General features: G+C 34.3%; 1 protein-coding gene across 4 annotated transcripts in view; it reads right to left on the bottom strand.

Annotated features, from left to right (window-relative positions):
* Window positions 1-15,104, bottom strand: part of FSTL5 (follistatin like 5) — an 807,250-nt gene that overhangs the window by 749,640 nt on the left and 42,506 nt on the right. For all 4 annotated transcript variants that reach the window (XM_032248526.1, XM_032248528.1, XM_032248527.1 and 1 more), the window contains exon 2: window positions 6,100-6,241. In XM_032248526.1, the coding sequence (XP_032104417.1) occupies window positions 6,100-6,225 (126 nt within the window). In that variant the 5' untranslated portion in view covers window positions 6,226-6,241. The remainder of the gene's footprint in view (window positions 1-6,099; window positions 6,242-15,104) is intronic.

The following is a 15,104-nucleotide window of genomic DNA, read 5'->3' as shown; positions in this document are numbered from 1 at the left end:
ATAATTTGTCAGGAAAAATACATTTTTCAAACATAGTTTATTTTATTAGAAAAAAATTCTGAGATTTATCAACAATATTCAGGCTTTTTGTATACACAAAATAAACATAGCAATATATTAATTGGTATAATCCTTACTATTTAGTTAATTAATTCTTTAACTAATATTCTTTTAACTCCTCTCACCGTGAACATATTTGCTCTCAGATGGTGGTCCAAATTGCTTCCTGACCTCTGCAAAATACATTAACATTTCAAAGGACCTTTCTTGAATAATGCTGCCAAAATCACATATTTCAGAAGGGATAGCAAATTTTTTTCTCAGTCAGGAAATAATGCTCCTGGGTCTGCCTGAAGGTTCACAGCCTCTAAGCAGTCAAAGTTTTGATGTTTTCTTTAATGTTTGTCTGTTTCCCTAGAGTTCTCTACTGCCACTCTTCAGCAATCCACATCTCTTACTCCTTTAATACCAAAAGTTAAACAAAAAATCACATCCCACAAAGGAATTCTTTGAATTATACTGTACCATGGTAAAGAGCAACCCTCTCAGGAATTACTAAATGTACACGCTTTGCCCTATTTGCTCAGTAACTACCTTCACAGATTTAGTAAGTAAATCATTTTGATTTAGTAAGTAAGGGAACCATATGTCAATTTAGATTTGCAAGGGTAGCTCTGCACTACAAATTTGGATGTAGTAATCTCTGGTTAGACAGAGATAAAAGCATTTTAAGGACTTTAAGTGGTCCCACTTGGTATACTCAAAAAACACTCTTGTCTGCCCTCATAAGATATTCCCTCAAGCCTGACTTTGATTATCATCATCAGCAAACAATGTAGCAGTGTGATCAGCATCATAGGTAAAAAAAAAAAAACATTGTAAGCTATGCTGCTGACCTCAAGAAGATTTACCAGCAACTAAATTAGGTACATGTTAATATGCTGAAATATTAATACATACATATTACATCATTATAAATATACCTGGTGATTAAATTGGGATGGAAAATTACAATCAAGCAAGTAGTGAGAAGAAAGGAATAGTGGAGAAATGAGAATTTTAAAAGGCCAATAGGATAAATGAAACAGGGAGCCAAAATGATAAAGAAAAAGAAGCACAGAGGCAGACGTGGTGGCTCTTGCCTGTAATCCCAGTACTTTGGGAGGCTGAGGCGGGCAGATCACCTGAGGTCAGGAGTTCCAGACCAGTCTGTCCAACATGGTGAAACCCAGTCTCTACTAAAAATACAAAAATTAGCCAGCCATGGTGGTGCCTGCCTGTAATCCCAGCTACTTGGGAGGCTGTGGAAGGAGAATTGCTTGAACCCAGGAGGCAGAGGTTGCAGTGAGGTGAGATCGCACCACTGCACTCCAGCCTGGACGAGGGAGAGAGACTCTGTCTGAAAAAAAAAAAAAAAAAAAAAAAAAAAAAAAGAAGAAGAAAAAGAAGCACAGCATTTGTAATTAGGTGATGTGGGCTTAAATACTAGTTCTGTCTTGATCGCAGATAAAGCTAAGGTTTAAATGACATAACCGACAACTTCCAAATCTCAATGATTTACAAAATGAAGGGATTTAAAACCCTGCAGTTCTTATTCCATGATAATCTCTAATTGCCAGGACATTTCACTCATCATAGTTATTTAGGCAGTTTGGAATACTTAAGTTGCCCCCACCTTGAACAGGTGCTGTTTGCAATACTTAAGAAAAAAAGATAGTTCTGGAAGGTTTTACAACTGTGATCCAATGTGAATTATGATCCAATTCAGCCCAGAGGCATTGCATGGCACTTCTGCTCCCAACTCATTGGCCAGAACTAGACACATGGGTCCTATCCAAGCACAAAAGGGCCAAGACATGTAAGTCTGAGTTACTATCACATGATCAGAATGTGGGGAGAACAGGAAATACATGGGATACAGGCCAAATTACTACAAAAGTACTCACTCTTTAACCTCTATTAAGTTATTTAGACTGTGCATTTCCAAATACTGCTGTCTGGCTTTCCAGCTGTGACATTAAGTAATTAGTAAATATCTGTGAACTCCAGTTGCCCCATTTACAAAATAGCAAGAAAATCACTTATGCCATGGGAATATTCATATAATTAAGTAACCTAATGTATGGAATATAGCTACCGGAGTACCTGCTATATAGTGAATGCCTGATGACATGTTAACTGAAGTTTGTCATGGCTGCTCTGGGTATACTAATTCTGAAGACAGCTCAAAATTTGGGAGTGTCCAAGGAACTTTCTCAGAAATGCACAAGGCTATCAATAGTTACAACACTGTGCTCACACACAGATTCTGGTTCACAGACTTGGAGTTAAGATGGTTAAGTATTGCTTCCTAGTGAGTCTTCATTGTGAGGCTGGCCTAAATGAGGACTGCAGCAACCATCAGGAGAAGACACTCATTTCAGTTATGGATATGGGGATTCTACAGTTGTGTTTATGGAGGAACAAGAGAAATAAACTGAAAGAACTTAAGGTATTTCTCCTTGAGGTCAATGTCATTTTGCTTTAATATCATCTTTTTAATTTATTATTCTGGCATCTTTTTTTTCTCTATGTCTGGCCTACCTTTGCTTTTACCTGCCTTTAATGACCTCATTAGTTCTGTGGTTCTCTCTTGTCCTTGAGAAAGTTACTTTACCTTTCTGAATAAACAGGAATAATATTCCCTATATCCCAGGATTATTATATAAATTACAATAATTAGTGTATATGAAACCACCTAGCGTGATGTAGGTATGTAATGTTTAAAATTTTTAAATTGTTTTAATAGCATTATAAATTAATTTTCTCTTATTCATTATCTTTAAGTGATGAATAAATTAAAATGATAAATAAAATCCACTTTTGGGATTTGGACTTGGTAATTGTATTTTACGATTCCAGACTGTGAATAAATTTCTACACATGATGTTCCATACATGCTTGCTGAGTATGGGATAAAACATGTGATCGGCTTCCTTCCTAATCTGTGGATTACAAGTAAGATTTGTATAATTAGCATAATTGATTGTTGTATCATTCATTTTTATCTCAATATACAGACAAATTTTCAATTACATTTATGTTTACATGTAGTTGTAAATGATATACCTGCATACATTTACATTTGTATCTACTATATTTCAATGTGCTCTGACAAATAGGTCTCATATTTTCATTTTTGATTCCAAAATTGGATTCATTATATGGCCGGCACACAAATATTTGGTAAAAATGAGTTCTATGCGTGCATTTGTTCAGATTCAAAGTACTGAAACTGTTTTAGGAAAAATGTAAAATATGGTTTCTCAGACCTGAAGATCTATTTTGTGTTTTATTTATTTTATACTTTTCTAGTCAATAAATAATATTTAACATTAGTGAAACCTAATCCAAATGGATTTTGCATTCTTTTCCTGACAAAAATATAAGTATTTATACTTTTGCACTTTAAATAATCCATATAGGTGAAAAATAATGAATAAGAGAAAATTAATTTATATAGTGCTATTAAAACAATTTATTTTTAAAATTTGAAGTACTGTGCTATTGATTTTATTCTGATAAACAACAGGAAAATAAATTTTACTTATTTTAATTAATAACTAATGATATAAATACAAATATATATGTATATATGATACATATGTTGTCTTGTTTTCAGTCTTATTATAGCCATCTGATAAAGTCATTCATTTCATTCACCACATATTTATTGAAGGAGAATATGTGCTCGATACTATTCTCGCTCTGGAGCAAGATGAAAAGTAGCTAACATCCTAATGAAAGAAAACATCCAACAAACTAAAAAATAAATAAAGTATATGTCTTGACAAATAATGTCGAGTTTTATGGATGAAAATAAGCCAAAGAAATTATGGCTTGCTGTTTTCAATCATGGTTTAGTAAGGGCTCACCGATAATGTGATATACGGGCCCAGTGGGTTCATAATAGGAATCAGTGGGAAAAGGAAGGCCAGAAATTTCTGGGATCCTAATCTTGATTTACACAAACAAAAATAAAAGCTCTGATACAATCTTCAAGATGTCAGAGAAAAGAAGGTAATTTCTGAGGTCTGAGTTATAAGGGTTGACAATAAGGACAAAGTGTAAGATGGGGTTTCTACAGGGACTTGCACAACCCTTGTCATTCCAGTCAAATATCCACTTTCTCACACACACAGACACACACAGTCACCAAATGCCTTCCATAACTTCATCTCAACTCTGTCCGAAGTTGTTTGAAAGTTGGGTATGACCAGGCATTCTCTGTCTCTGTGCTTTAGAATGCCAACAGTCACATATTCTTTCTAACTATTTAGCGGCAAAGACACGCACATATAGAAAATATTAGAAGGTGACTTAGATGATTTTTGGTAGGTATTAGTGCTTTTCAAACAAGTTTAACCCAGTGTGTTATTTCTTTAAAGTTTTCTTAAATCTTAACACATAAATTTTTCTTTGGCACCCAAACTTAATTAAAAATAGTTTGTTTATAAAGGTATATGCTAACACATTAAAACTTGCGGTATTACATTTAGCAAGGGAGCATTCAGAAAAGCATCATCATGCATTCTGTCATTCTTCTGCCATCAACTTAATTAAACAGTGTCTCTTATGTTCATGGCACTAGAAATTAAAGGATATGAAAGAAAAGCATAATTCCTCATTTCAAGACACATAACTTAGAGCAGACAAACAGCACAGCATAAGTATTCAATGGGTACACAACACTATGGACCAAATTGCTGTATTAATAATGTGTTCTGAGAACATTAATACAGTAGCTATTATTTCTAAACTTCGGATGGGCATAAACTGATTATTAGCTCATGCAAGGCAGTAGATCAAGGGCAATTCTCCAATTGCATATGCCAAGACTAGAAACTTTAAAAACTTACTTATTTCCACATGTAATTGAATTTTTACAATACTTTTTGACACTAAAGTGTATTTTCACATTATACTTTCATTTTTGTTGGCTACCAAACCTATCCTTCTATTATCTCAATTAATATATTTAATAAATGTGGGAGTTTAGAAAATTTATTCACCTTTCTATGACTTAACTTATTGTCTATAAAATGAAAATAGTTACTTCTTCATAAGATTGTTTTAAAGATTAAATCAGATAATACATTGCAGAGATTGGCTTAATGTCTGCTACACAAAAGGCCCAGTAAAGGTTGGCTATTTTATCAAAATATATAATACTTACAAAGAATTTCAGCAAAAATATATACAGTGAAATGTATATCTTAATTCCAATGGAAAAATATTTGTTTATTTCAAATGTCTTTCTTATAGACCAGTTGAATAAGAAATTTTACAAATATATAAAGTTTTCTCCCACAATTAGTATGTTATTTTTGGTGTTTTTCCTACTTTCTTAAATCTCAAAAGTGAGTTATAAAATTTTCTGTGATTTAATAAAAAAGTTGAGAATATTATTTTCAGCATCATGGACTGCTATTAAAATAAAACACCAGTTTAATTTAGTGTAAGCATTTAATATTTATAATTTATTGTAGGTTTAAATATCAGATTATTTTATACTTGAAAACATTTAACATAAGAAGTAGAGTATTTGCCTAACATTAGATAACCCCATATTATGATTTTTGATGGAATTAACATTTCTAATAATTTCTGTGGAAGCAAATCATTTGCCAGCCTATATATTTGCAGATGGTGTAGATACATTTTTGTTTATCTTTATGGCTAATCATGGAACATAACACTTTTTTTAGTTTAAAATCTTCTAAATCGCAGTTAATATGGGAGTAATAGAAATTATCTGGTAGACTGGGTTTGAGATTTACAGCTTTATAAATTTATAAATATTACACTATGTAAATTCTAATAATTATATTTTTAATGGGCCATCTATATTTTTTGTCCAGAAGTAGTCAGTTTTCAAAAGTGTAAATTTACAAATTTACTACTGTTTCATGTATTAAAATATGCCTTTAAAAAATAATATGTAAACTACTGAAGGCATATTCTGAAATAGGTGCTCCTAAGTGAATAATAAACCAGAAAACTAATAGCTCCGTTTATAATTGGCAGGCACTATGAGCAGATTCAGAAAACTGACTGTACCTTATGTCGCAATCTCATTAGAGGCTGATAGGATTTAAGGCCATATCCTCCTTCTTTGGTTGGCCTTCCTTCTGACTCCAGCAAAATGAATCCAAGAACCAAGACCACTGACCAGCACTTAAACATCCTTGTTGGTTTTCACCTGTCAAAATTAAAATTGCAAGTAATCAGAAAAAATGAGTTGTATATTGAAAAACATGTATCATGAAATATTTACTCAAAACTTGCTGGTAGTTACCAATTGAAATGAGAAGTAAGCGTCTCCAAATACTGATTATTACTTTGATTATAACAAATACTTTTTTTTTTCATTCAGCTATACAAAATATGAAACGGGAAGAAATATAGGGACTGATAAGAAAAACATGTTGAAGGAAAAGGGGGAAATACAGGAAATATTGCATTATAGTTAGTTTTCTAATTATCTGTACAGAACACAATTATGGATATATAAATCTTGAACTCGTTGATTATATTTTATGAATAAATCTTAATAGACTTATAGTTACTATAATTCACTGGTAAATATTGATGAAGAATTAATAAGATAGCCTAGGATAGGTAGTGCTTAATAAATTCACTGAGTACCACAGAAGTTATGCAGGTGGATTATATTTAGTTATTAATGTACTTTTTCAGTATTTAAAAAGGCATTTCCTGGAAAATTGCTTTACAGTTACATTAAACTAAAAATGTTATGTCTACTTCAGCCTCTCTATGTTTTCGGATATAAATAAGTTGTAAAATGCCATAAACTCATTATTTTATAAATACTAACTTTTTTCCAAACATACAAATCTAAGCTTTGAGTTCAAGTATATTCCACTTCGTTACTTTCGTCAACATACCTCCTTCCCTACTGTGACACAAAGGAGCTTTTCCTTCTCCCATTGAAGCCAATCTGTTATGTCTGACTTCTTGAGAAACTTAATCAACTAATTAACATTGCTCTATGCTGTATATTAGAGACAGAGTCTCACTTTGTTCCACAGGCTGGAGTGTAGTGGCACCATAAATGACCCTCCTGCCTCAGCCTCCCCAGTAGCTTGAATGGCCAGTGTGTGCCATCAGGGCCAGTTAATTTTTTATTTTTACTTTGCAGAGACAGAATCTCACTATCTTGTCCAGGCTAGCTTGAACTCCTGGTGTCAAATGTTTCTCCTGCCTTGGACTCCCAAAGCACTGGGATGACAGGCGTAAGCCACTGAGTCTGGCTCTTAACTGAATTTTAACTCTCTTTCTCAATTATTTTCTTCCATCTTTAGACAGGCTGAAATGGCCTATATTTTAAGATAATTTTTCTTCTCTACTTTCTGAATTTCTGGAATAGTTATATATATCATTCCATCCATTTTCTTACCCTAGTTCACTCAGTCATGCTTCTGACCTCCTCATGCCATTAAAGTGACTTTTAACTTTCTCAAGGCTAATCACCACAATCACACACACACACACACACACACACACACACACACATGCTCGCACACGCACATACACACACTCCACAGTGGGCACACCTAATCTAGTTCTTACAAGACATATAAGACATATGCTGGCCATTCCTTCTTTTTTCTTTTTTTCTTTTTTGAGGAAATTGTCACTTTCTTTGATGTTAAAAACACTTGTCTCTTCTGTTTCTGTAGAATTTGTAAAAACTCCTCAGTCCTTTAGGAGGTCCAGCCTACTGCCTTATTTTGCCATTAAATATTGTGGTTTATCGAATCTCATTGCTAGCCACTTATCTTCCTGGTTCATTCATTTAGCCCAGGTTACTTCAATATCATCTCTGATCTTTATTATACATATATATTGCTTCACATTCTACCTCTAGATTGGTATAGTTTGACTACTTAACAGCTCCACCTTCATGTATCGAAAGCAGCTCTTCATAGCGTGCATACCCTCATATAACACCACACTTTTCCAGATTTTTATTCATCTGTGTACTCAAGCCAGAAACCAAGGAAACACCCTTGATATCTTTCCTTTATCCTTTACATTAAACCATCACCAAATTATTTTATATCTACCTTCTGAATATATTCCCAAACTTCGATTCCTCTTCAAATTGACCGTCCCCACTCTATTGCAAGCTGTCAAGACAATTCTCACCAAAACTGCCCCAACCACATCCTTCCTAGTCTTCCACATTTCTGTACATGCATCTTAAATCCATTCTCCACGTGAGAGCCTGAGTGATCATGTTATTGCACTCATTAATAACTTTCGTATATTTTCATGTACCTTTAAGATAAAAATCAAAATTCCTGACCTAGCCGATAAGTTCCCAGTGTCTGGGCTCTGTGAGTTTTTCTCTCCCTCCAGATACCACCTCCAGCGACACTAAACTTCATTCAGTTTTTTGAACTTATTTTGCCAGTCTCTGCTATAAGGCTTTTGTAAGGTATTTTCTTCATTGCAAATATGGCCCTTCACCCCGTCCCACTGGTCACCTAAAAACTTTCAGAACATCAAAACATCTCTCTCAAGAATCCCTTCCCTGAGTTGCTTTTTTAAAGTTACTCATTCCCATAGATCAGCTTTCCTTCATTTCAGAGATCTAATTATAAATCATAACCGTGATTATTTGAAATGTGTTGGTCTTTTCCATTAGGTTATATGTCTTTTTTCTCCTCCAAACTTCATGAATGCAGTAATTTGTTTGTTCGGTTTTGCATTGCTTTTTTTGAGATGGAATCTTGCTCTGTCACCCAGGCGGTGACACCTGGTGTCACCGCATCGTACAGCAGTGCGATCTGGGCTCACTGCAACTTCCGCCTCCTCCGGGGTTAAGCAATTCTCTGCTTCAGCCTCCTGAGTAATTGGGATTATACGCACCCACCACCATGCCCAACTAAATTTTCTATTTTTAGTATAGGGATTTCACCAGCTTGGCCAGGCTGACCTTGAACTCCTGACCTCGGGATCTACCTGCCTCAGCCTCCCAATATTTGTTTGCTTTCATTTTTGTTTTATTTAGCATTATATCACCTGGGCCTAGCAAATAGCCTGGCACCTACTAAACAGTATATGAGTGCATAAATGTCATTCTGCATTCAAGGATAAAATAAAGATCATATTTCCTTACATTCTGATAATATTGAATATAATTGTATTTCCTCCGATGCTACAAAGCTTCTGAAAACTAACCTGAGCAAACTAAATATTTTGATTTGCAATCCATTCCCCCTTTTTTTGTCATTTTGATGTATAGCCTAATCCTTTTCTCAGAGGTAAATATTTGTTTATAAGACATCTGGATAGAAGATATTAAATCCAAGATCGAGCCCAAGAATAAAGCAAAAAGCACCAGCTCAGGTTAAGATATATTTTCCACAGCGTTCTGAATACATCTGCTGCTTTGTTTGTCCATGAGGAGAGCCAAGAAAAAGGCATGAAAACAACTTCCTTCCATCCTGACTGTGGGTACAAGTGAGGTCAGAAATTTATTAAAAGTGCTCACTTAAAGTTTATCTTTCTCTGCCCTCCTTCTCATTTTCTCTCTCTCTTTTTCCTTCTCCTCTTTCTCTTTGTGTGTGGACACACACACACACACACATACATTCTATATGGCTACAAAGATTTCAAACACTATCAAATACAGAGTAAATTAACAATTAATTTTTAATAGGTTATTAAAAATCTTATAAGCCTCCTGTAAGATCCCACGCATTCAGACTTAGATCAACATTATCCTGAAATATTTTATCTGCCCAAAGGTAGTAAGCTGGAAATATCTGACTTACATTTCACTAAAAGTCAATAAAAATAAGTCAGTATGCAAATCTTCAAGGCAGTATATTCAATCTATTTATGGTGTTTTCACCTAATCTCTCTACATCGCTTATATGATTAACCATAATTAATTGTTTCCATTGATAGTCCTAAGATTTCCAAGTTCAAAATCTCTCAGTAATACAAACTTACACAAAAATAAATATACATATATTATTTACCTTAGCAGATTTATCATATGACTGGAATGATTTACTGGTATCACAAATAACACTAAACAGAACTAATAGTAAAAGTCAGATAACTTTTTTTTTTTCTTAGGAAAACTCTGATTTCTATTACAGATGGGCATTTGAACTCGGCAGTGTAGAGGTAACAGCCAAAAGACCAGAGAAAGGACAAAACCTAGTTTCTGTGCTTATCTTTTGTAAATGACTACCTTGTAATTTTTTCATTGAAATATCACTAAGGAAAACGATTGAATCCAATTACCTATCAAACAGTAACCTCAATTAAAAAATAAATGGCTCTTCTCGATGTATGCTCAGAGAGTAATGATCATCTTCTTATTTCTCTTTAGATACAGAATCCAAAGATATCATTATTTTATCTTTAAAAGTCCACTTATCTACAGAAAGTGTTGTGGAAATTGTTTGTAAATCAGCAGTAATCGATCCCATGATGAACTGTGTTGTAATCTCGCTTTCTCAGTATACTAACCTCTGACAGCCGGTTAGGTTTTTATAATTAATTGGCAGTTTGTTGACAGCTCACTGAGAACACTGAAAAGCATGTGACTAAAACAAACCAGCTGGAACAGATGGTGCAATAATGATCCTATGACTTTTCCTTATAACTTCCGCGTTCATAGAAAAGCATCAGAAAACAACCTCATTATTAAAGAAAACAAAATATATGTGCATCTAAAAAGTATATGCCTAACTTAAGATCTAGCACAGTGAGACTTTACAATGGTGAGGGGGTGGGCAGAGGCCTCTCTTCTTCAACAGCTAATATTTTCTTTGAATCAAACCATTTTTATTTTCACTTTATGGCAAAACATGCCATGCTGCCTATGGGCAGGATTTAGAGTAATTACGTCATTTAGTAGATTCAAATTTGAGGGATTTTAATTTGTTTACATATTCTCCACAATATCACTTCTAATCACTTGGGAAAACTAAGACCACTGAAGTATTGCCTTAAGAATAAAATGCAGCATTTGAGATGGAGAAGAAAACTGTTCTTGAACGACGAAGGCATGCCTATGAACGAAAAGAGTGTTAAGATGAAGCAAAATCAACATTATCAAATGTTGCAGAGAAGTCAAGTATCCTCTCCTGCCTCTCACTCTGTTGTGATCCGGCCATTTCAGGTTCTTGACTTCATGGCACAAAAGACTTTGAGAGCGAGTTCGGAGTGAGAGTATGCAGAGAAGTTTATTGCAAAGCAGCAGTACACTGTGAGATGCAGAGCTAGCTGACTGCTCAAAGGGCAAGGCTGCAGCTAGTGCCTTAAGAGGAATTCCTTTTATGGGAGCTGTACATGAATATTCATAAAATACTGGTGAGGTAAGGTGTGCAAAGGCCGACCCCAAATTGGCTGATGCGCTCAGTATCTGCATGTTCTAACACATTGCATGTATTATTAAGCATATAAAATCTCCACCTACGTGTGAGCTTTTTACTACTAAAATGAGGAAAGGGTTACTATAAGTTAAATCTTGAGCTTAGCTGTGCGTGCGCGACCACCCCCCTGCCACCCATCTCCCAACCCCCAGGCAAAAATTTGTAGCTAATAGCTTCTTGGGCTTTTGGTGCTAATTGGCTGGAGACTGGGGAGGCCACATCAGGAATAAGGGACTTTTGTTCTCTCTACTAAGCTGTACTAGATATCAGGAACTTGTAGCCATTTGGCGGTCTGCTGGTATCCAGTAGGACCACTTACCTTGTAAAAGAGTTAGGAGCTGATGCAGGAAGGTGCAAGGGAAAAGAGCCCGCGGGGCTTCACACAAGGGAGACATCAGTATGGCCTCCTAATCTTACTTATCCTGCCACAACTCCGTGATGGAAAACTCCTCACCTTTCCTAGAAAACTCCTATGGGTCTTCCCAGAGGTAACTCCAACCCGATTCTTTGTGAGACCTTCCCTGACATTACACAGGCTTTCTGCTCTCTGCTGCAATTTTTATGTGTCTCCTTTATGTGACTTCGCCTTGCACTTTGGCTATTGCTTTTTAGAAAGGCTATCATTCTTAAAAAGATGTAGAAGAAAGTGCACTTAAAGTAGTGCCCACAATCTAGCAAGTTTCTTAAATGCCACAGACTTCTTGCTGTATTATGCAGCAGAAAAAAGATGTAAATGTTCGCTAGTGTCTTTTTTTCTTTTCTGGTATCCTAGAATTCTACGAGACGGAAAACTGATTTCTAGACTGCCTTGGGTCTTACTGTGTAATGTAAGCAAAACCGATTACCCTGGGTGGGCCCCATCTGTAAGAAGGGAATTACTATCCAGTATAGCCTAGCGCCTGTACCAGATTATTCCCTCTGAGTAGACTTTTCAAGTTGGAAAAGAGAAAGGGGGAAGAACAGGTTTGAGAGAGTAAATGGCAGTTTCTTTTTGGAGATGCCGTTTTGTAGTCTAAATGGAGATATAAACTAAGCCTTAGAATATCGGAACCTGGAGTTTAGCAAAGAGATATGGGCTAGAGATACCTGTTTAGGTTCTTAGCGTTTATAAACCACCCAATCTAGGTGTGAGCTAGGAAGAGGATGTAGTTAGAGAAGAGAAGAAGTCCAAAGACTATGCCATCAGGCAGGTTTAGTTAAAATACGTTATATATTTCTGGAAAATAAGAATAGTGAAATAGCAAATTTGGAAAAATGATAGATGAAAAAAATATTCAAATGGAATGACTGGAAGTCACAGCTCTTCTCATCATTTGATTTTGCTACACAGCTATTAGCTTATTTATTCTCTGTATCCAACCACAAAGTTAACTCAATAAAAACGGAACTATGTTAACCATTTGTGTAATGAATATTTTGGGGTAAACAAAATAATGAATAAATTCATAATAAAAATTAATTAATTTGAAATAGTAGGTATACATTAAGTGGTTTTTAATTATTCTTTATATAATTGAAAATATTTGTTCGAATTGACCGTGAAGTGAGTCTAAAAATGAAGTTGCAGTTAGTACAAAAAGCTATTTCTTTTACACTTGGATCAAAACTAGGCTTTCCATGGGAAGTTCTTTTGGAAAAACTTCCCTTGTCAAGGACAGAAAAAGTTTTCATTCCTTAGCTTAACTGGAATTGGAAGGACCAGAGTGGCTTCTCTTATATCTAGCAGGCTAAGCCTGTTATAGCAGTTGTTTTCATTTATTTAGACACTTTAACTTCACACCTACTACTATGAACTCTCTGGTTGAGTTCTAATTTAATATTTTGCTTAGGAAAAAAGCAATCTCCAAAGAGTCCGGTTTTGTAAGAGCAATGGACTCCCTTTTTCAGAGAAGTGGATTTTCTCCATTCAGAAGCACATTATCCTCCTCAGAACAATGGATGCTCCCAGTCATTGCATTAGGTGCAAATGCTTTTTCTAACTAGTACCATTTACAACCAGAACAAGGAATTACTACCTTTCATGTTGTATATCCATAATGAAGAGCAACAAAGGAAAAACAGATCCTATACATTCCACTAGACATAGTAGAATAGTACCCCAGGTGGTATTTAATTCTCCAAAAATATTTTCAATAAGTGTCATTGCTTATATATGACTAACATAAAGAAAGATAAAAGCTTATAGAGATGAAGTGCCCAAGTCTTTAGTTTTCAATTATTTGTCTTATTGGTCCATATGGTGAAAATAGCCAACATTTTTCAATGCAATGCTCTATATTGAAAGATTACAACACTGTCAGTACACTTTTATTCTTAGTATGTGGGATAAGAATAGAATTTTAAGTGATAAATAAAAAGAATTATGACCATTAATTTAATTTTACCCTCTCTAAAAAGGAGGAACATTTCCTTCAGTGACATCTCTGTCATTAATGTGGATGAACAAACTTTCCAAATTGTAATCAATTATATCTTTCAATCATCAGCTTAATTTGAGGCTAAATGTAAATAAAATAATTGCATTGCCATTTTAGAGATACTGAGATGTAAAATGTATAGGAATTTGAGTTTGCATTAGGAGAAAGTATTCACTCTTAGTTCCATTATTTTGTTTCAAAAAATGTGTATAATCTGCTTTAAACAAATGGTACTTTTGAAAGTCCCACATTATTAGAATCATGTTATATGGTAAATATTTGTTGTCTAAAACCATCCATGCCTTGAAAAGCTATTCTGCAGTTATATTAACTCCCCCGGTCCACAAAAACACATTTTAAAGCAAAATGTTTAAGAACAACAAAATACAACACAGAACGCAAGAGAACAGAAATGAAAACAAGGCTGGAAACATAGTCCAACTCCAGCTGTCCTTAGCATAGCATTCTTAAAAATACTACAGCATACCTGACTATAACCCATTCACTATGGAAAGAAAGAACACATATGTACAAATGCTTAGTGTTTAAGGCATGTTTTGACAGCTATATCTCTGTGAGACATGCCAAAATTGTTTTTACTATTCAGTAGAATTTCTAAAGTCAACTGAAATAACGTCACAGTAACCATCTTTATAGAATAGTTTATTTGAGTAGAAGTTTTGGAGTTTTCAGTTCATACATTTGGTTTCTCACAATGTTCACTGAGAGTATGGTTATATGTAGTTATGGTTCTAATATAGAGATGGTTACAGTTAGAGTTATAGATAAATATATATAAATTTGAATTTGTATATAAATATACACATAGCTATTCATATACAGATATATAAACATGTAGATATGTATAATTATTAACTATAAAGAGGTAGTTATATATAATATAGCATATATATTTTAAAGCATTTTTGACAACTTTGAAACAGAATAAACCTTTAATAAAACTTAATCAAGGAAATCATATAATATTACAATAGGCCGACGCTGTGAATTGTATATAGTGTCTCAAATTTAGGTCTAAAAAATAATACAACATATAATGAGTCATTTTTTACCTCTCAAAACAGGTTCCTGGAATTCATTGTAATATATTCATGATTCAGTAGTGAAAAGGTGTGTTAATATTGCCTCAGTTGAAATTAATTCTACATGTCCATTTTTTAAATTAAAAAATAATAATATTGTCTACCTTCAGAACTCTGGATTA

The sequence above is a fragment of the Sapajus apella genome, unplaced genomic scaffold, assembly GCF_009761245.1.
Source record: "Sapajus apella isolate SASKATOON/1434 unplaced genomic scaffold, GSC_monkey_1.0 scaffold67, whole genome shotgun sequence".
Lineage (NCBI taxonomy): Eukaryota > Metazoa > Chordata > Mammalia > Primates > Cebidae > Sapajus > Sapajus apella.
Note: the sequence above shows the minus strand (reverse complement) of the source record. Positions and strands in the feature narration are given on the sequence as shown.